This window comes from Muscardinus avellanarius (assembly GCF_963383645.1).
Source record: "Muscardinus avellanarius genome assembly, chromosome: 2".
Classification (NCBI taxonomy): Eukaryota; Metazoa; Chordata; class Mammalia; order Rodentia; family Gliridae; genus Muscardinus; species Muscardinus avellanarius.
Window position 1 is genome coordinate 12052925 of NC_137787.1, and position 27862 is coordinate 12080786.

Below are 27862 nucleotides of genomic sequence, written 5' to 3' on the forward strand. Positions count from 1 at the left end.
AAACAGCTCAATCGTCTGTCAGTAGGTAAATGGATACACAGTGGTTTATCCACGGAGTAGAATATTATTCAATGATAAAAATGGTGGAAAATCAACATAAGACAGAAATGCAAAATATTACAGTGGCCACAGGGAGCCAAAGCAGTATACACTGCATCCCGTTGGCATTGCACTCTTACGGGGAGCCGGCGTGGGGCGCGCTGTCATCCCCGCACCTGGGAGCGGAGACAGGAGGACCGACGGGTTCGAAGCCAGCCTCAGCTGCTGAGTGAGGCTCTCAGCAACCTAGTGAGACCCTGTTTCCAAATAAAATATAAAAAAGGTCTGGGAGTGTAGCCCAGAGGTAGAAAGTCCCTGGGTTCCACCCCCAGTACCACACACACACACACACACACACACACACAAAAAAAAAAAAAAAAAAACTCTTAAGGAGAACGAATCTAGTCTCTGCTCATAGAATGAAATCTAGACTATAGATGGGCACAAGGGAACCCCTTGAGGTAATAAAAATGTTCTATATCTGGACTGTAGTGGTTACATGTTTATCAAAACTCATCAAGTGTTTATCTAAAAATGTATACATTTTAGGTGTGTGAAACCTCATTAGCTGATTTTTTTAACTACCTGAAGTTCAAACTACTGTCATGAGTAGTAAATTTAAAAATTAAAGGTGCATTTTCCAACTCCTTTTTAAAATAATACTTTGAAAAACTAAAAAGGTTTCATAAGAAAATACAAAACAAAGATTAAGCAGACAAGTTTCCCAACCGCGGAGGAGTACCTGCTACAACGATCCTCTCGGGCACTTGCATGATCACGCTGGCGTTGGGAACTCCTTCCTGGAACCCTTGCTCCAGGTCAGCATTTGGTGGTGCTACTTTTAATTTTTCCGGGACCCTCATTCGCTGACTAATACCTTCGGTGTATTCCATTTCATACTGAATTCGACTAATTTCTGCCATCTCAGCAGCAGTGGGAGAAGGAAATGCTGCCCCACTCACCCTGCGGGAGAAAAAGTTTAAGTCCAGGATGACTGTTAGAGTATCAGTTTTTTCTATGCTATGATGTCCAAAGATAATACATTATAACAGAAAGAGCAAATGGAAACTTATTTTCAAGCAGTGAATACATACAAAGGAAAAATGAAAGAATGAAGAAAATGTTTTTCACAACACAATGTCTTCCGCCTTACCAGCCTAATACTGCTCAGGAGCAAACTTTAAAAATTGAACAACCACAACTCAAATGTGTACACACACACACACACATACACACACATGCTCCCTCTGCACAAACAGATATGCATGCTGCTTACAACTCAAAAGTGCCTGAAATAATATTTAAATTAAGAATTCCTACTCAGGGGGCTGGGAATGTTGAGCGCTTGCCTAGCATGCGTGTGAAGCCCAGGGTTCAATCTCCAGCACTGCAAACAAAACAAAACCCCAATCAATTATTTGAGAAAGCTACTTGGGCTTTACAAAACAAATTTAGAAATTGCTGACATGCATGAAAAAAAGCCTTTCCATGATGAAAATCAGACTCAAAAAGTAAACAGGTTGATTCTGAAGTTACAAAAAAAAAGAAACCCCCAAATTATATAATACAAATTAAAACCTCTCACTGAATACTTGATGATTGAGTTGCAGTAGATACCAAATATACTATTTTTATTAATAAACCCTTATTGCATGTATTTGTATTTTGAGGGGTTATATTTAATATATTTACATGTGCATATTGAAAAGCATCAACTGCCTTGGGGCAGCGACAGTACAGAGGCACTGAGCAGCCTCCTGAACTGAGAGGAATCCATGACCCAGGGAAATGCAGAAGGAAAAGTGCCAGCAGAAGCAGAAAGGAGCGTGGCTGGCCTACGGCAGATGCGTTCAAGCCAGGTCTGTCAGACCTACACCAGCTGAACTCAAGAAAATCCCACTGACCTTCCTAGCGGTGTGTCACTGCTTGTTCTTTTACTCATTTTAGCACCGTGAACACACGCCTACAAGAGCTATGAAAACACGGCTACCCTGTGGCTCAGTCACTTTGAACAACCCTAGAGATATGAGCTTTTGAAGGTGTGCATAAGAACACGGGCACTGCTTTTCCAGCTGCAAAAAAGAAAGAATAAAAATCAGTATTTCAACAACCATTCCATAGAAAACTAAGAATAAAGCTGTTTTTTTTTTTTTTTTTTTTTTTTTGCAGGTCTGAGGATGGAACCCAGGGGCATTCTACCTCCAAGCTCTGTCCTATTTTTTATTCTTTATTTTGAAACAGGGTCTCACTGAGTTGCAGAGGGCCTCACTAAGTAGCTGAGACTGTCTGCAAACTGCGATCCTCTGGTCTCAGCCTCCCGAATGCTGGGATTACAAGTGTGTGCCACCACGCCAGGCTTAAAGCAGTTTTTGAACTTGAGACTGTCTTGGGGCTGGATCTGGGAAACCAATTTTCAAATATCTCCTAAACAGAATTACTCTATAGTACCTCAAAAATCATGAAGGCTTTAAACATAGCCATTATTTTATGATTTTTCAAAAATGCTAAAAAAAATCTTTATCGATTTATACACAGGTGTGAAGTCAAACTAGAAAAAAACTAGTAGTGCCATAAAAGTCTAATATAGTTTGAAGGAGAAAAAAAACCTTTTTTTTCGACTAAATATGAATGAAGAAATCATGTAGAAAATACAAAGGGTATTTGAGGTAGCCTAAAAATCTGACGTGTAAGTAATGGTTTCCTTAAAAGGAAATAACTTAAAAAACCAATTACACAGCCAGGAGTAGTGGCGCACACTTGTAATACCAGTACTTGGGAGGCTGAGACAGGAGAATCTCAGTTCACAGACAGCCTCAGCTACTTAGTGAGGTCTTCTGCAACTTAGTGAGACCTTGTTTCAAAAAAGAATAAAAAAGGGCTGGAGGTGTAGCTTAGAGATAGTATGCCTCTGGTGGTACATCCCCAGTACCACGGGGGGGGGGGGGGGGGGACAATTACACTAAGCTTTCATCAAAAGACTTATATGTAAGCCAAGGGTAATAAATGATTAAAGACAGCATAAAGTTCTTAATCATAGCTGGGGTGTTTTTTAAACGCCACATCAAGAGAGGTCCTCTCCACCTGAAATTCCACCTCACTGAGATGCTAGGAGAGCTTCTGGAGGCTGCTCAGTGTGCTTAGCCTTTACAGCTGCTTTAATTACCACTGCTGACTAGCTCCTTCTATTCTTTACCGAAAGGTCTGAATTTTAAGGATTTGGCATGCAGGCAACTTAAAGACTAAGAAAATAGAGCCAAAACAGGAAATCTTACTCACAAATGTGTACCAACTACTTGCTATTTGGCACTATCTGCTTCTGTGCTTCATATTAAATCCTTTAACTTGCCTCACTGCGCGTGTGTTGGATTTAGAGCCACTTTGGTTCCTAGGGGAGAAAAAGAGGAGCTAATTGAGAAATTAGGTAATACTGCTATTAGGGGTTCAACTGGAAATTCTACAAGAGATGAAGGGCATAAAGACAGACAACTTTACTCTAAAAAAACAAAAAAACTTTACCACCAATTTCAGCCCCATAAATAAAAGACCATCTCAATCATTGTTTCTGATTTGTATTTAGAAAAATGTGGTAGATGAAAAATACATGTTTAATTCCCTCTCTACACACACACTCCGCTGTATACACATACCATATTTACTTTATCTAAATGAAATTTATGTACTAAGATTTATCACTACTGTCTCAATTCTTGGGTTTTCGGCTTAAATAAAACAGTTCAGAATTTTTTTCCTAAGTGGACTATGTCCCTTTGAGTTATATATTTTAGGAATAATTAAACTCTCATTTGGGGTTATGATATTAATTCCAGAAGTTTTGTCACCCCAAATCTGCTAGGCAACCAGTATGTGTTTCTCTATTATATAACTGAGACAAAATTCTCCTTAGACTCAAAGATGATTTCATGTCTCCACTTTCTAAGTGCAGTGGCTCCCAATACCAACAATACTTTGCGACTTCATGAGTTTCCCCCCAATATTCACATGCTCTATTTACTCTTAGCTAAACTTACTTTCTTCTTTGACCTGATTTTAAAAATATTTAAGTAATGCATATTTATTTATTCATTCATTTTTGTGGTATTGGTATTAAACCCAGGGGCACTCTACCTCTGAGCTACACCTCTAGCGCTATGTTTTACTTTTTAATCTTGAAACAGGGTCTCACTAAGTTGCAGCGGGCCTAAGTAGCTGAGGCTGGAAATGAACCTGTGATCCTCCTGTCTCATTCTCCCAAGTACTGGAATTATAAGCATGTGCCACCATGCCCAGAAAAAAAAAAAAAAAAAAATTAAAGGAAATTTTATATCACCACTATAAGCTAGGAACTTGATGTACAAATGTGTAACAAAAATGAACTATATCACCATGCATGGTGGACCATACCTGTAATCACAATAGTTAGAAGACTGAAAACAGGAGGATCACAGGTTCAAGACCAGTCTCAGCAATCCAGCGAGACCTTATTTCAAAACATTAAATAAAAGGGCTGGGTGGGGGATGGCTCTGAAGTAGAAAGCTTCTGGGTTCAATCCCTAGTGCCACAGAAAGACAAAACAGACAAAAACAATTACAACCCCCCCTCCTTATAGTACCTGTAGTCAAGTATCATGAGACTGGTGGAATGCGTACCAATTTTGGGGACACAGTGATTCAAGCCCAACTTTCTATCATAGGCCAAAGGAAACCGAAAGCACAGAAAGTCATAGAAACAACTGAGTCAAACATTGTGGTAGCAAAAAAATTATTTAATTCTACAACCCCCAAACCAGGAGTTTTTGTTTTGTTTTTATCTAGATCACCTGTTTTAGTTCTCTTTCCAAGCAACTAAATTTAAAGAATGAGCCAGGTATGGTGTCTCACACTTGTAATCCCAGCACCTTGCAGGCTGAGACAGGAGGATCATAGGTTTGAGGGCAGCCTCGGCAAATAGAGACTCTCATCAACCTAGAGACCCTGCTTCAAAATAAAATAGGGCTGGGGGTGTAGGTAGGAGGTAGAATGCCCCAGGGTCCAATCTCAACAAATGAATGAATAAATAAGTAAAGAATGGGTGTTTCAGAAAAACATCTTGTAGGGATCCAGGGTTCATTTTATTTTTAAAGAAAAGTCACTGAAAGTTTTGAAAAATATTTACCAAACACAGAAAAGTTTCAACACTAGAAGGGAAGGGAGCTAAACTTTGTCATCTTAAAATGAGGGAGCCCTATCAGACAGGAAGGGAGACACATAATTTCCTTTGGCAAGAAACACACACACACACACACACACACACACACACACACACACACACACACAAGCTGGTGAATTCACAAGCCTTTGAAACCTAAAAGACAGTAGGTTTCCCTAATTAATTGCATAGGAAGACAACTAAGTACAACTTAGAGCTAACTAATTTCCCTAAGGGATTTTCTTTGGGGATCGTATTAGCCAAGGGGATAGAGGCAGAAACAAATGTTTTTCACCCTGGGAAAGAAAACATTCCCGAGAATTCTTCAGCGGTCTTCTGCAATTCAAAGACCACCACGTTAGAATGGGTGCCCCTTATTCGGACTTGGTGGGACGCAGCTGGTGTGGTTTTGTTTTTGTGCCAAAGAAGGGCCGCAGCCCAGGGCCAGCTGTTGGAGGCCACCTGGAGGAACGACACCTGCCTCCCGGGCCAGCAAGGATGCTCACACTCTTAACACCGCCAGGCCCCCCGCGGGTCCCACCACCCGGGCTTGCAACAGCCCTTTTTCCTCGAACAAGTATTTTGCACAAAACCTCACAAAAGGCTACTTTTAAAGCGGGCACGTTCAAGGTCATCAGCCGGCTGCCCGGGCCTGGCCGGGGGTGAACCGCGCACGCCAAAGCCCGGCGCTCCCGCTCGCGGCGCTCGCCCGTCTCCCAAGCCCCCGACTCTTGAGTCTGTAAAATCAGAACTGATTCCCAAACGCGATGCCCGGCTACAAAGGGCCAGGAGGCGAGCCCCAACATCTGCAAGCCGGGGTGCGTCGGTCCCGAGCAGGCGGGGGAGGGTCGGCGGGGCGCTGAGAAGAGGCCGGGCTCCGGCCAGGCGACTCCCGGGCGCGGCCATCGAGCCGGGGTCGCGGCCGCGGCGCTAGGCCGGAGGCCGGCTCGGGCGGGGGCCGCGGGCGGGCGGACGCGAGCACTCACCGCGGGGCCCGCTGGAGAGCCCCCCGAGAGGGCCGCCGCCTGCCGGCTCCGGGGCGCTCCGGGGCCGCCCGCACAGGCCGTTGGCCGAGCGCACCGCGGCGCCGGGGCGAAGCTCCGGCCGAGCGGCCCGCAGCGGGCCCGCAGCGACGCGAGAACGGCCGGGACTGGTCCCTTCCGGCCGCCGTAGCGGAAGCTGATTGGCGGTCACGTGATGCAGAAGGGCGGATGTGCGGCTCACGCACGGGATCCGGCCCGAGGGACGACGGTCCGCCGCCATCTTTGTTATGGGCAGAGGGTGCAGCCGGTCCGTAACTTGCGTTTTTAAGGTGTATCTTTGGTAGCCCGGTTTCAGGATCACCTACATCAAAATGGCTAAGGTGTGAGGCCTAAGAAGCCACATATTTAACCAGCTCTGGGACTGATTCCTATGCACTCTAATGTGTTTTTTTTTTCTCTTAAGACCTATAATAAGAACCCTGGGAAGGAGGAAGTACCCTTAGGTTTCTTCATGGATAGCAGTGGCGTTTGGCTTTCCAAGAGCTTAGTCTACCTAACTTTTGACGCTCATCCTGGGACCCCTGGGTCCATACAACCGTGCTCACTGATGAAAGAACAGACTGAAGCCAAGTCCAGAAACACTGTGTGTGTGCCTCGGTTTTATAGCCAAAGGAAGATAAAGGCAATCTCTTCTCCTTGGATTCAACTAATCACAGATCTGTGTGTGTGTGTGTGTGTGTGTGTGTGTGTGTGTGTGTGTGTGTGTGTGTGTATAGTATCGGGAAAATATATATAATTGCGTCTGTATTGAATATGTACAGATTTATCTGCCATTGTTTCCTAAACAACAGAGTATGACACTTGCTTTGTATTCGGTATTATAAATAATCTAGAAACTATACAGAAGGGTATGTGTAGGTTCTATGCAAAAAGTATCAAATACTACACAGTTTTAGATAGGAAACCTGAGCATCTGCAGATTTAGGTATCCCTGAGGATCCTGGGATGCCTCCATCCCCCAAAAAATACCGAGGGAAGATTGTTCTCACATTCCAGATGTTCTCTTCTGTAATCTAAAGATATTCTGCATTTCCACCCCCAGTACCACCAAAAAAATAAAATAAAAATAAAGGTATTCTGCTTTAAGTTATCATTCTTTAAAATTATTTGGGAAGCCTTCTGAATGTATTCCTTGGTCCCTTCTTAATAGTGGTGTAGGGAAGACAAAATTTCTCTTCCTAACTCTTAGGGTCTGGGCCATGCCTAATAATCAAAACTTGCATAAAACATTAGAAGGAGGATCGCATACACATTTTGTTAAATAATTTTTACCTGTATGTTGAAGTCTTCACTAGAAAAATGAAGACCCAAAGAAAAATGTTGAGTCCAAAGCTTATATACTAAGTTGGACAAAGAGTAGTAAATTGTGAAAATGTGAGAAGACATAGGGGTTGGGGCCAGGGCAGGTAATTTTCAAGAAGTAACTAGAAGACAAAAATGTTGGCTTGTTCATATTTCACTCTGCCTTGACTTTGGAATTAAGAATGTTTTTCTTCCTCCTGATACAGGGAAGTCCCCTTTCACATGGAAGTTTTACCTCCCCATTTCAGAGAAAGAAAGGAAAGCCCGAGTGCCCTTCATGAATCTTCTGTTTTTTCATGTGTCTTTGATTCAAAATAATCTTTATGCCAAAGTGGCATATTTTGAGGCCATCTATTCAGCTACCATATAGTGGCAAATCATCCTTCTTTAAGAAAAGATGAGATGAGACTGAGAACATTTAGGGTGATATGGCTGTGTAATACCAGGACTTGGAAGTCTGAAACAAAAAGATTGTAGTTTCAAATTAAGCTCAAACAACTTTGTGAAACCCCTAGGAACTTTCTAAGACTTGTTTCAAAATAAAAAAATTAAAAGTGCTGGAGATGTAGCTCAGAGGTAGAATGCCCCTGGCATTCAATTAATAGTAGTAGTAGTAGCAGCGGCAGCAGCAGTCATTTCATTTCAAGTAATCATCTTGAGGAAAGGTAGAGATCAAGCTGGGTAAACCTATTGTGATCAAAATGTTTGAAAATTAGGGTCCTACTGCTTCTATTAACTCTGCTACTTCTTAAATACTTGCACTTTTGCTTTTTGCTCCTACCTGTATCCCCTGAAAGAAAAATGTTTTGAAATAAATTTAAAATGAAAATTGTGATCCAGTTATCAAACCCAATGTCTTCTCCCATAATCCTGATCATTGTTTATCTTCTGACATTCTATGATTCTATTAATGAGACAGTGCTGTACAGAGTATTGAAGTACCTATTATCTTCTCATAGTACATTCTCAAAAGGGGATGGAGAGTTTTCTCTCCCTTATGTGGAAACTCTACTCCCTCTGTTTGTGTGATAGAGATTCTTTCCTCTCTGTTGAGTCTTTCTTCTCCTATCATTAATGTGACATTCCTGTTTATTATTTAATCCATCATTGGCTAGCTAGCCAGTTCCATCTAATAGTTCCATTGGAGTTTTGATCTCATCAGGGTTTCAGACTCAAAATTTCTTCCTTTTCAATCCAGTTACTTTGCTATTTTTTTAACTTAATGACAAGATTATTTTTCTAGTCATCAAGGTTCAAAATACTGAAATTATCTTTTACTGTCTCCCAACTGGGTCCCTTGTGATGGCTAATTTGGGATACCCACTTGACTGGATTAAAGGATACCCAGATCATTGGTAAGACATTTCTGGGCATGCCTAGGGTACGGACTAAATAAGGACATTCAACCTCATGTAGAGAAAATGGGTACCATTCAGTCAATTGAGGACAGGGACAGAACAAAAAAGCAGAGGAAAGGTGAATTCATACTCTCATTTTCTCTCTCTCCATCCTAGGATACTCATCTTCTCCTAACTTTGAGCATCAGAACTCCAGATTCTCTGGCCCCTGGACTTCAGGACTTAGGCCAGTGGCTCTAATTTCTAAGGCTTTTGACGTTGGCCCGAGAGTTATGCCCTCATCAGGCCTTTAGACCTGGACAGAGCCTTGCTACTACCCAAGTCCCTGACTCCCAGGTAGCAGAAGGCCTTGAGATAGTGACAAGAGTCAATTCCCACAATACATAGTCTCTCAGAGATCTCTTTACCTACCTGCCTGTCTGCTTGTCTGTTTGTCTATATCCCATTCATTTTGTTTTTCGGAAGAACCCTGACCAACACGTTCCCCATGTTTTAGAATTTCTCCATTCAATGTGAATTATCCATTTTATATCTTCTTTCTGTTCCTATTGCTTGACAATTAACCATCATCGGGGCTGTTACCCTTTTAACTAGTCTTACCCATCTCTGATCTTTTTTTGTATGTGTGGTACTGGGGATGGAACCAGGGGCAGGCATTCTACCTCCGAGCTATACCCCCAGCCCTATTTTTTATTCTTTATTTTGAAACAGGGTCTCATTGCATTGCAAAGCCTCACTAAGTAGACGAGGCTGTCCACAAACCTCAGTCTCATACTCCAAAATGCTTGGATTACAAGCATGGAACACCATGCTCAGCTTCTCTGATCTTTTTCTAATTCATCCTAGACAATTGGGCTCACAAGGACCTTGATTTTACACATTGTGACCTCTCAAGTTTGAAATCCCATGCTTGAAAGAAATTATGGATTTATAGTTATATAGAGTCAATAAGAGTATTGCAATAATTTTAAAAGCATTTAAAACTTTTTATTAGCATGACAAGTTTAATATATAGAAAGTTCTCAACTTATGATAGTTTAGATTTATGTTTTTTTTTCAATATTATGATGGTGTTAAAGCAAAATACACTCAGAAGGGAAACAAACTTTGAATTTTACATTTTGATGTTGTCCCAAATAAATTTCCATTTTAATAAAAATGAGGACCAGATGTAATTTTTTGTTTTATTCTGATGAAACAATAAAATAATATTTTAGTTATAATTACAGAACTATTAGCACATTACAATATAATGTAATTTTGTTAGGATATAATATAAAATATTAAATATATTTAAATATATTTCATTTGGTTATAGAGTAAATATTAAATTAAGTTAGGAGCAGTAAGTTATATTTGATACACAGAAAAATCTAAGTTAGCAATAAAATTCAATTTAAACATTTTAATACTTTTCTGAATAAATTAACAATGTTTATCTTGCAGAAACAAAGAACTCTGAGAAATTGGTTGTTTTAGCACACTGTGAAATTTCAAAACCGAAACCCCAAATTGAAAAGAAACAAGTCACTTACATTTTATCTGCAAAGTTCAATCTCCATCACTTTATAAGCTACTCATAAATACCTGAAAGATAACACATGAGCCGTATTTCAGTGCTCACACTTAGAAGCATGGCCGAGCAACTGCCATTCGTATGGCTTCTTTGGAATTTGAGGTTCTAGCGTCACTTGTCTTCCTTAGAAGTTAAACACTGTTTAAGAGTCCTGGAGAAGACAGAGGCTTGGAAATGAGTGTAGGCGGGTCATTTGGCAGTAGCACCAGTCTGGGGCTTCTGTTAGGATACAGATAGGTTACCTTAAGGTCATCTGAGCTTGGACTTCTAACAGAGGCAAGGGAGGACCAGTTGTGGCCAGTGACAGGTTTCTCTGTCATTGGAGTGCATTGGAATCACGGGGAAGGCTTGTTGAAACACAGATTTCTGGCTTCTACATACACCTTTTTTACTTGGTTAGGTCTACAATGGCCCTGGCATTGGCATTTGTAACATGTTCTTAGTCAAAGCAGATGCCGCCAATCCAGGGACCACGCTCTGAGAACTACTGGCCTATGTCGATCAGCTAGACTTCTTTGCTGCTATAGAGCAGTTGAAACCGGAGACTATTTTTTGAGCAGGAAAGCTTAATGTTAAGTGAAGCTAGTACCTAATCTAAAAATGCTGCGCCTCTTAGTTTGGATAACAGCAGTCCTGGGAAGAGTGAAGAATGTAAACCATGTCCGTGCTCCAGGCTCCCATTTTTCCTTAGGAAGCAATCGAGACTGGAGCAGTGGCCTGAATTTAAATATCAGCACCAGCAGGTCCACCTCGCTGGAGCAAGAAGCATCTTCAAAACGCTGCCCCATGATGCTGGACCTCTAAGGCTCATCACACAGTGCTGTCATCACATAAAAATGTTTTTTTTTAAATGTTCTGTAGTCCTTTGCTTTCTTAATATTGTTCAGACCTTCACTTTTGTGGTGCCTAAGAGGAGTGACACAAGAGCACCTAGGCTTTCCTGGGTCTTAGTTTTACCTTTACTCAGGCCTGCTGAATTACAATGATGAAACAGAGAAATGATGATAAAAGAAGAAAAAAGGAGGGAGCGAAGGAGGGAGACCAATTCATGCATGTGGGACACTTTTCATTTGGTTAGTTGGTCAGTTTTGATGCTGTGGTGGATGGAAGCCATGGTGTCATGCATGCTGAGCACCTGCTCTACCACTGATCTATAAGACCAGCCCTATGTGACGTTCGTAAGCAGTAAGTCACCTTTTCTGAGGTATTAGATCAGAAACAAGTCTCTGTCTGCCCCCCCCTCCTCTCTGGCCTTCTCTCTTAGCATTTCTAATTAAGCCTCGTCCTGTGGTCCTGAATACAATGCTTACTGAGTTGAATTAAGTAACCTTGGGAATGTATTGACACACCGAAACACAAGTTTTAAGACACACAACTACCAAATGACACAGTTTGTACATTAAGGTTTTTACACAATGATCTCTCAATATGGTTTGTAAGAATATGTCACATAAGAACATTTTTTTATAAAGAATTAGAAAAGAAACAAAGGAATAAATCTTTAAAACCAAGTAATGAAATATTTAGAGCAAAGGAAAATATTCTAAGCCTGTTAAGCCAACAATTCCTACCAGTCTTTCATGAATTATTGAATCACTGCACCCGATTATCTAAGGTATATACCAGTATTTGTAAGGATAGGGATAAAGTGCACCCCTAATAAGCGATGTCCTAGCTATTTGTGTGGATTCACATGACAAGAGAAATTAAAAGACGGATTTCAGAGTATGTGTATAGCAACCTCTTATTAAAATGAACTCACTAAAGGTAAACGTGTTATCTACTCTGAATGCAGACAGGCTACATAAATGCAGTGAAATGAATTCAATGAACAAACAGAAATCTTCAAAGAACACAAAAACCATACATTATTTCCAAGACTATTCTAGTACCCTTCAGGAAACCCCCTTCTGGCCTTTGTTGTATGTTTGAAAGAGTCCTAAAAACCTCACGTTCAATCTTGTGTTCCCCCAGGCCTAGGCAGCAGGTCTGAAAGTCCAATTCTTTTCAGGATGCTCCAGTGTTTTACATGACCCCATCTCCTCCTCTACTGAGGGCGCTACGTTTTGACAAAGGAGGGAGTAGGACAATCTAAGACTGATTTCTTCTCCCTAAGTCTTGAGAAGAGGACAAATGTTGGGAATCCAGTAGACCAAATATCTCTTCACTTTTGCATTCAGGCTTTATACAGTCGCCAGTACACAGTGGTCTGGGTACACCGGAACGCAATGCCATTGATGTTTTGTGAAAGGTTGTTGCCTTGCCATAAAGAAAGCTTGAAACAGCAGAACAGACTAACCAAGATTGCAGAACTACCTTTAAAAAAGCGCTTTGTTGAGTGGGGAAACAAATTGAAGCTGTACTAAGTCTCCATAGAACAACATTGTTTGGTTAGAGAAAGATACCTAAAAAAACCGCATGTTCTGAACAATTACTTTGTTATTAAAGAGAAAAAAATAGCAGTTCTCTTTCCTTTGATTTCTTCAGTGACTTTGCTTCATGCACACCTGACAGCGACTTATTACGTTTTCTAACTCTCCAGCTTTTACAGTTGATGGAATAGGTTTTCTGAAATAAAAACAACACCCCCCCCACAAGAAAATTTTTTGTTAATTTGTAGATAAAAAGGGAATAATTTCTGGATGTGAATTTTATTAATGAATAGTGTAGGTACTTTAAGTTTTATTACAGAAATATCTTCCTTTATGGAAAAGGTGAATTTCTGAAAAGGGTGTACACACACACACACACACACACACACACACACACATACACACATATATGTATATGATTTTAGTTACATTTCTGCAGCACTCAGAAACAGACACTGAAGCAAACTTTTTTTCTCTTTCTTTCTTTCTTTCTTTCTTTTCTGTAGCACTGGGGATGGAACCTAACGACATTCTACCTCTGAGCTATAGCCCCAGCCTTATTTTTTGTTGCTTATTTTGAAACAAGGTCTCACTAGTTGCAAAGGCCTAAATAGCTGAGGCTGTCCTCGAACCCAGGATCCTCCTATCTCAGCCTCTCAAGTACTGGGATTACAAGCATGTACTGCCACACCTGGCTTTGAAGCAAACTTATAAATTTTTTATTATCAGTAAAATCGGTTCCTACTCTTTAACAGGGTCAGTAGATCATTTAGTAGTTTGATAATTTACTATAAATTTACATATAAATATTACGTATGTTTAGTGATGGCATAAATCACATATTTTGACTGTAGTTCAAAACCGTGACTACTTGCTGACTTCAGGATGCTTGTAAACCAGGAGTGTGAAGCTAAACAGAATTTTATTGGCACGGAGGGGGAAATTAAATGTGAGTTCCTCATACACAGGTAAAGAAAAACTAACATGGGCAACCTTTGAATAGTCATCTTGCAGCTGAATAGTTACCTGAACATTCTTTCTGGGTTTAATGAAGCCAACCAGAAACTGTAGGAGTTTGAATAGTAGTTGCACGTCCCTCTTCCATGGCATTCAATGAAGGGGTTGGCTCGGAATTCCTCCAGGCAGGAACCGGGAGACGCGAGTGCTTGCCCAGCACCCTCGGAACCTGCACTTGTGAACTGTCACAATGAAAACATCCGAATAAAAACTTTGTCCATTGATGGTCACATGTCAATCCTCTACTCTTTGGGGACAGGGGCGATTAAGATATAAGGATAGAGGGGAAAAGCTAGAAAGCAAATTAAACTTCTTAAACTTTTGTACCCAGATTTGCCGATGTTCCAAGTATCTTCCAGATTGTGGTATTCTAATCCAAAAAGAGGGTAAAAGGTGTTCCTTCTGCCTGGAGTGCTTCTTGTTCCCAGGTCTGACCGGCTGCTCCTGTTCTTCGAGCACCTGCTTACATGTAACTTCAGCAAGGCTCTCCTTGGCCTCATCTTCCTTTCCTTCTAGGACCTACCGCCAACTAGACTCTTGGTCTGTTAACACCATCGCATCGTCTTGCCTGTTGCCTGTCCTCATCACTCAGACGTAAGCTCTGTGAGAGCAGACGCTCTGACTCCTGTTATCCTTAGTGTCGAGAACACTCACGGCACATGGTAATGTTCAAAAAGTGTTTGAATGAACAGTTGAAAGAAAGAATGGACAACTGAATGAAGAAGGGGGAGTGATGTGTCATGAACAACACTACACAGCTATCACCATTGCAGGTGGTCAGTCCAGAGACTTCATTTAGCACTTACAATTGGAGATTTTTATTTAAAAGGTCATTTCTCTTCATTCTCATAATAATGTCGAGCTCATTTGTTAATAGTCAGGGTGGACACGGTTAAGTCAGGAGAGCTGTAATCTCAGCAGTGGATACACCCTTTGTAATGGATTTAGCTGGGTGGCGGCCTGGCTGGAGGTGGGCCTCTGGGGCCCGCAGCCTTGGGGGGATCGCATATGATCCCTCCTTCCCTCTCCCTCTTGCCTATGCCCTCATGATGTGGAGCAGTCCGTGTGCTCTCCCTTTCTCTGCTCCCCACTGCCATGCCCTGAGATCTATGCTCCCCGGTCTCACATGGACTGAACCCCAAAACTGTGAGCCAGTAAATCTTCCTTGGTCAAGTCTTTTAGATTATAAAAGTCAGTAAAAGTGCTGACTCATACGCCACTTAATAGGCAGGAGACCTTTGAGAAGATCACTTCATTCTTATTTGCAAGCTGTAGATAATAGTACTCCTCAGGGTTTTCATTTGGATTACAAAGGATAGACCTAAAGGCTGCCACAGAAATGCAAAGGGTCAGAATTTAGAATTTGTGTGGAATCTCTTCCTGGGAATCTCTATTTTTTTTTTTTAAATGATTCATTATTTACCAGAGGTTACAAAGTTTTTTTTTTGTTTTGTTTTGTTTTTTAAGTACATGAACAGATTTGTCAAACAAATGTCTAGGGCACAGCGGTCACATTGTCAGACAACATCAGTCTCAGGCCATGTAAGGTTCTACACATAATCTTTCCTATAAATTTGCTGTTCCTTTTCTCCTTACCATGATGAAAGAAAATCCTTTCCAGAGAGAAACCCAGCCATGGGGACATGGGGGCGTGGCTGTGGTTTGGCTGTGGACAGCTATGGTAGTTGCAGGCCCTTCGCAGACAGTACACCTGTAACACGAAACCAGCAATGTGGTGACATTACCACTTGCAAGCCATTGATCCCCTTATGACATGAAGGGACGGGGCTATTACCTGCTGATATAAGGTTCCAAGGCCTTGCCAGTAACTGGAGCCATGTCCATTGGCATCAAAGCCGGCGTTGACAGCCAGTACGAATAATCATTCCGAGATGCAAAATTACATACATCATTGATGTTACAGAATAAGAATGGCATTGTGGTAAATCGCTGCAGGCAGCTGCCAAGAGTTCCTAACAAAACACGAGATTGAATATCACGTGCAGGAAGTTAAAATTATTTTGACTCCCATTACTTGATAGAAGTTGATTAGCACATAACCCGCTGCAAACCTGATCAAAGACAACACGGAAAAATTAGTGTTTGCAGAATGTGGTACTGAAAAATGTTAGGCATGATAGAAATCAAATCCCTAATAGGCAAAGAAGTTCTTCTTTTCTTACCATTCAAACTTCCTGTAGCCCTTTCTAATCAGTTGAAAACTTGGGGGGATGGTATAGTTTGGTTAGAACAATGTTTATTTTTTTTCAAATATTTCCTGTAATAATAGTTTATAACCAAATAAAACTTTAGGGAAGGTGTTGATTTGGCGATTAAAAAGTAAACCGGGCTTAAATGAAAATCGTTTTCATTGAACCAGACGGCTAGACTACTTCCAGCACTTTATATAGCAGAATGAAAACCAGACTTTTGGTCAATAACTCTCTTTAAAACGTGCTGGGAGACACTTAAGGCTGTTCATCCTTATCTTAAGAGGAAGCACCCTATGCTATAAAAATTTGTAGTCCGCATATGGAACAAGACAACTGGAAATCAGGGCTGGAACATTACCGAGGTCTTGTCCATGGGCTCGTTCATTTCCTTGTACAAAAAGAAGAGAAAAGCCACTGTAGAGGGGTTCTGTCCCTGCAGGACATGAAGGGATCGCTGTTGTTTGACTGTGTCGGGTGAAGACAAAGCCTCTTGTTGTCTTGGTTGCCGGTGAGCCAATGTTTCCAGGCTTTCCCTTCAGACCTGGTAATCCATCCCATCCAGGAGGTCCTTTAAAAACACGATATATATGTCGCAATGTAAGCAGAATCTCAAATTTGTCTTACAATGTAGTAATATTATTGCTCTTGTAGGAAGGCATCCTAGAGAACAGTGGCTTATGAAATGCTCAAGTATTATTACCTGTTAGCCAGTAAATCACGCAACACCTCTCATTTCTGATATCCATGTGTATCTTATCATGAGTGTTTTGAAATCAGGTCTTTATCTTCAGATTCCCCTGCGATGCCTAGCACAGTGGCCCATGTTTGGTATGTGTCATGTACATCTTCATAAGTAAGTGAATTAATTCTTCTACAATGTGTGTGTGTGTGTGTGTGTGTGTGTGTGTGTACGCGCGCACATGTACATCTGCACATGCTTGGGAAAAGATCAAATCAAATATTTACAACAGAAAATATGTTCAAATACATAATAAAAACTATCTTCTCCAGGGATCATGACTTTTCTTTGAGATTAAAATTAGGCCATCTCCAAATTCTCCCAAGTCTCACATGTGTGACTTGAAAATCCACAATTGCCATAGTTTTAATAGATAAAGGAGACATAGTTTTAATAGATAAAGGAGACATACATTCTTTCCTTTTCCAAAATCCGGCTTATATTCAGAGGGGGGTATAGTTGGTCTCAAGCAAAACATGCCTTCCAGTCTCCGCACAGGAACTGTAAAGCAATTAGCTGAGCAGGGCAGGAACTGGAGGTGAGCTTTTATGTTAGTATGTGCGACCCAAGGCTATTCTGCATCTCCAAGAAAGGGGTCAAGGCTGTCAGTGGATGCCTTTTTTAGTCTTAGGCTAACTCTACTTGCCAATAAATTTCAACATAATTTGTACTGCTGACACCCTTGTTCTTGCTGTTGCCTCATTCTGAAACCCAGCATGATCTTTAAAGTTTATACATTAATAGAATTATTAATTAGGGTTTTGATTTTTTATTTCTTTGATAACACATTGCAGAAAAACTGAATGATGATTAATGCTCTAATGTGCACTCGTGGCATTACTAAATCAAAAGCATGCATATAACACTAATGCTACTATAATTAAGGTGATATTTGACGTTTTAAAGATCTAAGTCTTTTTATCTGGGCATACGTATTACTGATAAATTGCGAGATCACATTTAGAAGTTTTTCTTACTTTAGTAAAGTCAGCAATCCTAAAACATAAGACTTGGACGTTTAAGTATTTTCCAGACGGGGTGCTTTGAGACTTTTGCAGAAGGTACATTTAGATCTCAGTATCAAACTTACACACATAGCTTATATTCAAACATTTTATTTAAGAAGCCCCTTTCCAGGCTGCGGCTGAATTATATTAGATAGTTTTTCTGAAATAAGAGTACTAAGTTGCTCTCGTATTCATATCAAGGTAGTATTTTTCTAACTATAAATTCATGTGCCACTCCTAGAAGAGTTAGTAACTAAGAACTCCCATAAATAATTAAAAACAGTTAGCTTTTCCAAAAAATAGGACACCCTTTATTGCTTTATAAGTCCTATTTGTCCTGAGTCTTAAGTTGTGTACCTCAGGCTAAAAATTTAGAGTGTATATACTCAAGACAATAAGAATAACATTTTCTAGTAATTCTTCTTTTTTTTTTTTTTGATGGTACTGGGGTTCCTGGAAGCCCTTCTACCTCCGGGCTACACTCCCAGACCTATTTTTACATTTTTATTTGGAAACAGGGTGTCCTAAGCCAGTGCGCGCGGCTGGCTTCGAACCTGCGCGATCCTCCTGTCTCTGCCTCCCAAGTGCGGGGATTACAAGCGTGCGCCACCACGCCCGGCTCTAGTAATTCTTGACTTCCCATCTTCTTCCAAATGAACACTTGGCCCTTGGCCCGTGGTTTGAGCTGAACAACATAAATTTAAAATGTAGGCTCCTCTTGGAATCACACACTCAGACAAGACTTCTCTGTTTGTGGAAGCAGCGCCCTCTGCAAAGTGCTTTGTACCTTGCTCTCCTTTACAACCTTTGTGGCCTTTTTCTCCAATTGGTCCAGGAGTCCCTGGTTTTCCATCCTTGCCTGGTTTACCTCTTGGCCCACAGGGTCCTAAGGAAAAAGCAACATCCATGTTATCACACTAGGACCAAAGAAAAGGTGGCTGACCATCCCAGTTAACCTGGGACTTTCCCAGTTTCAACAGTGAAAGTCCCACATCCCAAGAAAACAGACAGTCTTTGGCAAAATGAGATGGTCAGTCATCCAACTTGTTACCCCCACCCCAAGACACTAGAAAAATGAACTATTAGTAGGTGAAATATTAAAATTTTATTTCAGAATTCACTGTGCCCATGTATTGATCAAACTAATAGGTAATATCTCTTCTTCCCATGTGATTTAGATAAACTTATAGAAATAGTTCCTTTCAGAAGTCTATCACAATATGCTAAGCCTATATATAGGGGTTAATTCATTTTCCAAATATGAATACTTTAAATATAAAGCCATTCCTAATGCTTCTCTGTACAAAGTATTAGAAAAGCCTAAATTCAAGGAACTTGGGTATATTTAGGCAATCAGTTTAGAAATAGAGCTGCAGGATTGTTGTCAAAGAAGATATAAATATACCTTTACCTTAATAAAAGAAAATAGTGACCTAAAATGCATTTGCCTCAGCTTATACTACATCGATCAATTTTTGGTAAATTTTAAGTCAAGTCTTAAAATTGATCATAAAAAACAGGTAGAAGTTTAATGCATTCTGTGAAGTTGCATCATTTGCCTGCAAAGTTCTCTAGAGGTGTCTTGACTTAACCAGTTCCTAGAGATCCAAGGCAATGCTCCGAGGCCCCACCTGGCTTTCCTGGTGGCCCCAGTGGTCCAGGTTCTCCTTGCATCCCTGGTGGGCCAGGTGGCCCAGGTGGCCCTGGGCTTCCTGGGAGGGAGATGATCTTAAGTGTGCCAGGGTCTCCTCGTGCACCTATTGACATGACACAATAAGAAGATGGCTCTGTGGATGAGTTACTCTTTCTACATGGGAGAACAATATTAAGGAAATATGTTTACCTGGTGGTCCTTTTGGCCCAATGGGCCCGGGAGGTCCAATTGATCCTAGAAGTCCTGGATTACCCTTCTCTCCTAAAGAGAGAAAGGGAGGGGAATGGGGAGAGAGAAAGAGAGAGAGAGAGAGAGAGAGAGAGAGAGAGAGAGAGAGAGAGAGAGAGAGAAAGGAATTCTGGAAGTTAGTGTTAGAGTTTATGTCACAAGGTAACAATGACCATAACCTATTTATATTCAGATACATTTTGGCATTTCATTTATACACAGTCATGTCTCAGCCATCTATAAAAATACATGCCAGAGCTAGACATAAAGAGGTTGTATTTTAATATAAGCAGGGAAGGGCTCCTAACAGTTCACTTTTTGAATTCAGAAACCAATTTATATTTAAGGTAAAATATAAAGTCACATTAAAATCTATTTTTATACTTTCTGGTTAATTATAATGCCTTTTGTCATAGTTATTTACTTTCTCTATTTATTACTGCAGCACCATCAGTAACCCAGGGTTAATTATGTTAGGAGTTCTCAGGAACACGCAGGTAAGATCTGTTTGATGTGAACTACAAAGTGGTTAATATTTCTCTTCCAATCATAGTCTTTTGCACAAGTGAAATAGAGTTACCAAGAGCCATTTATTTGGGGAAATACTTAAAGAGTCATCAAATAGTGTAGACATTATACTGATTATTTAGTGAGACTTTAATATTAAATATATTAATGGAAGTAATACAATAAAATAATTATAGTACCAAAAAGTAACTGTCAACTATATCATAAATCTTCCGCTTGACATCACAACTGAAGGAAAGTATAGGCATTTACTTTTATATTCAAGAATAAGCCTACATGTTGTTTGCTTTTGTGATTAAAAACTTGCAGGTAAAGAAGTGCAAACTCATCAGAGGTTTCAGAAGATATAATTATTCTGAAATCAGAAAGAGTAATGAATATATTTCATGGAATATATTTTAAAAAACTCATTTTAAGAATCTCCCCTCTAATTACCTATAGTATTTTACCAGAATATTTTCTTTAGTGAAGTGTTTATTTTTTTTTTACATGTTGGATATTTTTGTTCTGAGAATTGGGAAAGTCATGCTGTTCCAGATTTTACCTGGCTGCCTGCAGTCACCAATGTCTAGGGAGAATCCTCGGAATTATTTCATGGTTTAGAATTAGGTAACTTACTCCTTAAAGAGTCAATGATTGAGGGTATGAAAAATACCTTTTAAAGCCCACCTGGTCCCCCTCAACCCTCCCTTTTCCTTCATATGGATGTGGCTCTGTTTATATTGTAGAAACGTATTCTCTCCCTGCTGTATAAGCTGTGATAGGAGATTACTGGCCATACAGAACCCATACTGAAGGAATATACCGGCTAAGATAATAAAACAAATATTAATTAAATTTTTTATTTAAGGTCTTAGTAAGGTCATAGTACATTTTCTCTTAGATTGAGATTATAGGAGCTGGGAATATAGTATGTCAGTAATAGAGCACTTGTCAAGCATGTATGAGTGAGGCCCTGGGTTCAATCCCTAGAACTGCAAAAAAATTACATATATACAGAATAAAAATAAAATTTATATGCACATAGTCACCCATGCACATGTCCTAGAAAAACGCTAGTGCATAAATCTGTATGTAAACACTTATTTACCACCATTAATAGTCTGATGACTTAAGTTGTTTTCTTAAGATATGGAAATTACAAACACATATGGTGAAGTCAGCAACTAGAAAACAGCACTATTAATACTGATGTAGTTCCCCATCCCTCATTCCAACAACAACAAAAAATCGGTCCTCTTCAAGGTAGACATTTTCAACTGTTTCTGTTTTTTAGGTTTTCCATAGTTTCCATCCTTCAGGTTGGTTTTAATTTTTAAGTCCCATGTGCTTGGGTGCGGGTGGAGTCTCCCACCTTTACTCACTCGAGGTCCTATTTGTACCGACCCCCACTGTCCTTGGCGTCCACAGAAGTTCAGCAAGCATCTGTGTGCTCTAAAAGATGAGTGCAGAAATTGTACACATGGAGCAATGCACAAAACCAGTACCTTTCATGCCTGGAAATCCTTGAAACCCAGGATCGCCTCTGAGCCCTGGAGGACCTGGGGTGCCTGGCGCTCCCTATATTTCAAATGAAAGGAAGCAGAGCCACAGACAAACATTAAGAATCACAATACTCAGGGCAATCTTTTGAAAGCAAAAAGAATACAAGATTATGTTGGATGACAATGAGGTGGCGTTAACAGACATTACTTTTCTCTTTCAGATTTGTGTTTCACCTGTCTCCAGCTGCTCTGCCACCTAGACCTCCTCTTAGGACTACTGTTTTACAAAAATAGTGAAAAAATATATTTTTTTAATCAAAAAGCAAATGAACCTTCTAATGTTCTTATATGTTATTTTAGTGTTGAATACAATTAAGGTTTTTTTTTTTTCCCCAGTACTGTGGATGAAACCCAGGGGCATTCTACCTCTGAGCTACACCCCCAGCCCAATTTTTTATTCTTTATTTTGAAACAGGGTCTCACTGAGTTGCAAAGGGCCTCACTAAGTAACTGAGGCTGGCCACAAACCTGTGATCCTCCTGTCTCAGCCTCCCAAATGCTAGGATTAAAAGCGTGTGCCACCATGCCCGGCTACAATTAAGTATTTTGTATCCTAAGTGGAACTACTCAGTATTTGGGAAACCTTTCAGAAAAATAAGCACCAGATGGCCAAGATGAAAAGCATAATCCATATTTGTAATTCTCGCAAAGACAATGGGTGGCTGTTGAGTCATCACCCCAAGCATCATTCTTTTAGGCTGGTGGAGTTACAATCGACTCCTGATGAGAGTGTAGGAAAAGTGCTCCCGGGGGTGGGAGTGGAAGGGATGGTGGGGAGAGAGGCTTAGGATGGCACATTTGGGGAGAAAGCGGAGGTCTGAGTGGATGGGAGGCGCTCCTTTCTATCTGAGGCGGTAGGAGGTGGCCCTTCCTTGCAAGCCTCCCACTACTGCTCATAGAGCCATGAGATGCTCAAGCAAGGCCATGCAGAGAGAGAGGGAGGCGGGCATCTGAAAGGAGCCATTGTCAAATGCATGTTAAATCGACTTTCACACTGTCTATAGGAATCGAGGCAGAATGCTATTTCTTAAAAGCCATGAGCTAAAAGTCATGAAAAGTGCCAGTATAACAAAGAGCCTTTGAGTCGTCTGTTTTTGAGGGGAGGAACCAAAAGGAGAATAGCTCTGTGGCTTCACTTGACCTTGGCCGAGCAGTGGAGAAGCATACATCCCGTTGCTTGGATGAGGTGGTGTGAGGTTAACAAAGAAATGAGCGCAGAAAAACCATCAAATGGAGGACTTTGAGGCATCTGTCTGTCTGTTTTCTTGAGCCAAAGGTACCTACAGAGGGCCCGGACCAGCCCAGGGTGGGGAGGGAGCTGTTCGTGCAAGGAGAGAGCTGATAAGGGCCAGTCAAGATAGCCACGAATTATCTTTCAGTTACAAACGCAAACGCCTAAGAACACAGACAGACCTGACAATTTAAATAAGATGAGTTTATAAACCAGAATTTCTACCTCCTGTATCTTTGGAAAAACTTTAGATGTGGTCAGAGGAGCAGTGCTGGCAACTCTGAAAGCATCATAGAGAATATGAAAGGCATCTACAGACTGGGAACGGACAAATATCTCATTTTTCAGAGCAAAATATTTTTTCAAAAGGTAGATTCTAGAAACCAAAGAGCAAGAGGGCACATTATGATTCCTAACGATAGTCTTGCCAAAGTGCCACCGCGTTGGTCACCGAGGAGGGCGGTGGCGGAGGAGGCCACCTGGGTTCAGGAGTTAAATCCTAGGGCCTGTGCATTCCCGTAGGAATTGTCAGAGCACGGTCTCTCTATCCTGTCTGTGTGGTTGAAATGGCAGCAGTTAATACAGCACCATCAGGGTGTATTAAAAGCTTGGTGAGTGGCCAGGTCAAATGGCGGCTCATTGAGAGACTAAGTCCAACTTATAGAGCTCTGGGCACACAGAGTTGCGCTGTAGATGTTTCCTGAGTAAACAGTGTCTCAGTTTAGAGAACTAGGCCTGGAAGACCTGACTCTGCCTGGCCTTGCAGCCTCCTCCCAAGGTGTGCTCACTCCCAGCTCAGCCTCCAGGAACCCAGACTTGTGCACTATGTTACTCACAAACTTGTCAGCCACCTGCTTGCTCCAAGAGCTCCCCACCTCCAAGCCCCCTGCCCTGCTTGTCTTGTTTTCTAGATAATTCCTATGCATCTTTTCAGACTCAGGCCAGGATAGGCCATTCCTGAGCACCTTCTGTCCACAGAAGAGATCGAATGCCCTTCCTCTGTGCCCACTCAGCCCTCTGCCATTCCTCTGAGCATGCAGTTGGAAATGACCCTTCTTACTTATCTTCTCTCTTCTTATTCTGTCACCTTATTGTAGGTGTTTCTGTTTTTCTACCCACTGGTTTAAGGTGGATACTCAATAATGACTTTCAAACCACATTGATCTTTTCAACCTCTGAATCCCGGAGATTGCTGTAAACAAAGGGATCAGCTGATCTGATGTGCTGTTAAGGGAAAATTGGGGAAGGTGGAAGAGGTGTCGAGGGAAGGACTCCAAATTGAGAACTATTAGGCTGGGAGCATTGTCCTGTGTGAAGGAGATGGCATCCCTGGGAGATAAAGGTATATGTTCTGAAGTTAGGTCACAAATAAAGACCTAAGCGCAAAGCCAGACAGGAAAACCAAAGCAAATGTGCCAGCAGCTCCTGAGGAAAAGACACAAGACTCAGTTGACCATACGCTCAGCGTGGGGCGATGGCGTGGTGACGGCACCTCGATGGTCCAAGGGGACTTTCAGGCTGGCTTCCTACTATGGCACTGTTAGGACAGCGAGACTCCTCTCAGAGCCACTCGCTAGGGCACCAAGTTCCTACTTCTACAGCAAGTCCTCAGCATGTTTTAAGGGAGATATTGACCAACTATGGTGTATTCAGAATAGAGGCAAGGCTGATAAACGCTTCAGTGAGCTGGAAATAAACAAGTGTTGATCTATGTAGACAATAATGGGGAAGAAATGGCGGCTCTTTACAAAAGGCATGTGGTGGGGAGAAAACAGATATCCACAGGTAGCACAGGTAAGTTTGAGGCATATTAGTCAAAGAGTCAAATGACATCATCTAGGGCCCATTAAACTCCTAGGGCTTGAAGTAAGGGTCAAGAACACTGTGGGGATTTTAATGAAGACCAAAGTTTTAGAGCCTTCTTAGAGGCGACATCTCCCCCAACTCCTAGCTTCTTTGATTTCCTCGACTCCAGGCTCTGCCCGCCCTTCAGCACACTGCACAGATACATTACATATGCTTGATCTGAGTCACCACCAGGTGCATCTGATCCTGGCAAAGAGTTCACAAGAGTATGGAAACACTCATATGTTAATAATAAGCAGATACTAAGAATATTGACAATATGCAATATAGTTATATTAACAACAGTAGTAAGTCAATATTGAATTACTAAATAATCACAACAATTTTCCACACTCACCGGCTGCCCTGGTGGCCCCATGTCTCCTATAGTTCCAGGCGGACCCTTTGGGCCAGGCTGGCCCATATGTCCTTTGTCGCCTTTTATGCCTTTTACATGACTCCCTGGAGGTCCAGGGGGACCTGGGTCACCTAAATTCACAAAGAGTTGTCAGTATTGCCAGCAAGGGGCCTTGGAAGGTTCTATCAAGGATTCTTTTACATGACCCTGCATATGTCATTGCAAGCATCCTTTCATTTGCTGTGTGAAGGGACAGTGGTAAAGACAGAGCCAGCCAGCATGTGGGGCACCTGGTCCAGCAGAGCTGCATTTCCCTGACGATGGTCTATTAAAGCAGGTTCTGGGCTTGGGCCTGAGACATGATGTTTAGCAGGAGCTCAATAAATGTAGTTCTCTCTCCTTTAGGGTTTCTGATTATATTGATTAATATTTCACACGGATCACTCTGCCTTACCACCACCAACAGCCTGATACCACCATGTCAGAAGGGTGGAGCTAGGCTCAATGGGGAAGACCAGAGGCAAAAGGGAAGCAACAGGGTCCCAGGAGAAGGATGAAATTTGGCTTTCATTCTATCTTCTTTAAAAGTGCATTCTCAGCTGGGTGTGATGGTGTATGCTTGTAATCCCAGCATTTGGGAGGCTGAGACAGGAGGATCCAGGTTTGCAGGCAGCCTCAGCTACTTAGTGAGGCCCTTTGCAACTCATTGAGATCCTGTTTTCAAATAAAGAATAAAAAATAGGGCTGGGGGTGTAGCTCAGAGGTAGGATTCCCCTGGTTTCCATCTCCAATACCGAAAAAATAAGTGTACCTGGATTTCCTCTCGAGCCTGGTGGGCCTTGATTTCCTTTCTGGCTGGGGACTATTGCCCCAGGTAGACCTGGTGGCCCTGGGTGTCCTGGTACACCAGTGGGTCCTCGAGGCCCAACATCTCCCATGGTCCCCTTTCTTCCAGGGAGTCCAGGATAGCCAGGGGTGCCCCTGTCTCCTTTGGCACCTGTGAAAAGAAGATCCCATAAGTTTTACTCATGCTCCGATAGAATTATAGATTGTAATTATCTCTAAAAATGTAGACACTTTGCTTGAAATTATTAAGATCCACGGTATATTATGTTAAAAGAGACTGGTAAGAAAATACGGGCCAAAGTTCCTCCTCCGTCTACCTATCTGATCCCAGCAAAGTCACTTCACTATTTCAAGTCTCTACCAACTTATTTTAAAAGAGAAAATAATACCTGTACTAGCTCAGTTCTTTAAAAATCAAAATAACCTATAGACAAAAAAACATGGTATAAACCATTGATTTCCAAATTCTGAGATACAGCACCTCAGAGGCGGTGGGAGGAGATGCTGGATCATGGCAGGGCAGTACCAGCCTTGAGTACAATTGGGGCCTATTGAATAAAAATAAGAATGCAGCAGAAATGCCCAGAGAGCACTGAGTAATTTTTTTTCTTCTGAAAAGGGGGCAGCAAGCCAATAAGTTTGGGAATATATAGTATAAACTTTTAAGTTTTGTGTAAATATAAGCTATAATTATCATCTACTGAACTTTCATTATAATAACATCATTAGTTATTGCTAATTCATCATGCTGATGTATGCATTTGAAATGTTGCCCATCTAGGTGCAGACAAAGGAACAACCAAATTATCATCCCTACTGTGTCCTCTGGGTAATTTTTCTCACCACAGGAGGACTTAGTCTGGATAAATTTGGCGAGAGGTGGCCGGGCGTGGTGGCACACACTTGTAATCCCAGCATTTGGAAGGCTGAGACAGGAGCATCGCAGTTTATAGACAGTCTCGGCTGCTACTTAGTGAGGCCCTTTGCAACTCAGTGAGACTCTGTTTCAAAATAAAGGATAAAAAAATAGGATTGGGGTTGTAACTCAGAGGTAGAATGCCCTGGTTTTCATCCCCAGTAGCGCACACACACACACACACACACACACACACACACACACACATACACACACACACACACACACACAATTAGCAGGAGGTTTGGATTTATCAAGGAAGATCCCCAAAAGGTCACAATTTGATGCTAATCACTCTTCTCAGAAAACTGTCAAGAAATTGTGTTTTGACATTCATGGTTGAAAAGTGTTGTACCAACTGAAAATAATCTCTATCTTCTCTCCCATCATTGTATTATTCTTGAAAGAGTAAATGGAATGAAAATAGGAAAAAATGAGGGTGTGTTTGTTGGCTCAAAGGAAGGGTTTGGGATGTTATGTTCAAAGACTTAAGGGCTATGATGGAAAAAAAAAAAATCGATCAGTGGCCGTGAAGGCACATACTTGTAATATCAGCATTCGGGAGGCTGAGACTGGAGGATCGTGGTTGGCGGACAACCTCAGCTACTTAGTGAGGCCCTGTTTTAAAATAAAGAATAAGCCTGGTGTGGTGGTGCACACTTGTAATCCCAGCACTTAGGAGGCTGAGACAGGAGGATCGCACAGGTTTGAACCCAGTTGCTGCTACTTAGTGAGGCTCTCAGCCACTTGGACCTTGTTTCCAAATAAAGAATAAAATAGGTCTGAAAGTATAGCCAGGAGATAGAAAAGCCCCTGGGTTTCACCCCCAGAACCACAAAAAATAAATAAAATAAAATAAAA

General features: G+C 41.4%; 2 protein-coding genes across 3 annotated transcripts in view; both read right to left on the bottom strand.

Annotated features, from left to right (window-relative positions):
- Window positions 1–1981, bottom strand: part of MFF (mitochondrial fission factor) — a gene marked incomplete at its 5' end in the record, with an annotated part of 29842 nt that extends 27861 nt beyond the window's left edge. For both annotated transcript variants that reach the window (XM_080690135.1, XM_080690134.1), the window contains 2 exons: window positions 782–1002; window positions 1944–1981. In XM_080690135.1, coding sequence (XP_080546261.1) covers window positions 782–1002; window positions 1944–1981 — 259 coding nt within the window. The remainder of the gene's footprint in view (window positions 1–781; window positions 1003–1943) is intronic.
- An 11005-nt stretch (window positions 1982–12986) lies between these two features.
- The window catches only part of COL4A3 (collagen type IV alpha 3 chain), a gene marked incomplete at both ends in the record, with an annotated part of 153769 nt that continues 138893 nt past the window's right edge, over window positions 12987–27862 (bottom strand). The window contains 11 exon segments of the mRNA XM_080689306.1: window positions 12987–13071; window positions 13902–14074; window positions 15489–15603; window positions 15688–15865; window positions 16464–16673; window positions 18639–18737; window positions 19483–19608; window positions 19695–19766; window positions 21749–21821; window positions 25240–25370; window positions 26051–26236. Coding sequence (XP_080545432.1) covers window positions 12987–13071; window positions 13902–14074; window positions 15489–15603; window positions 15688–15865; window positions 16464–16673; window positions 18639–18737; window positions 19483–19608; window positions 19695–19766; window positions 21749–21821; window positions 25240–25370; window positions 26051–26236 — 1448 coding nt within the window.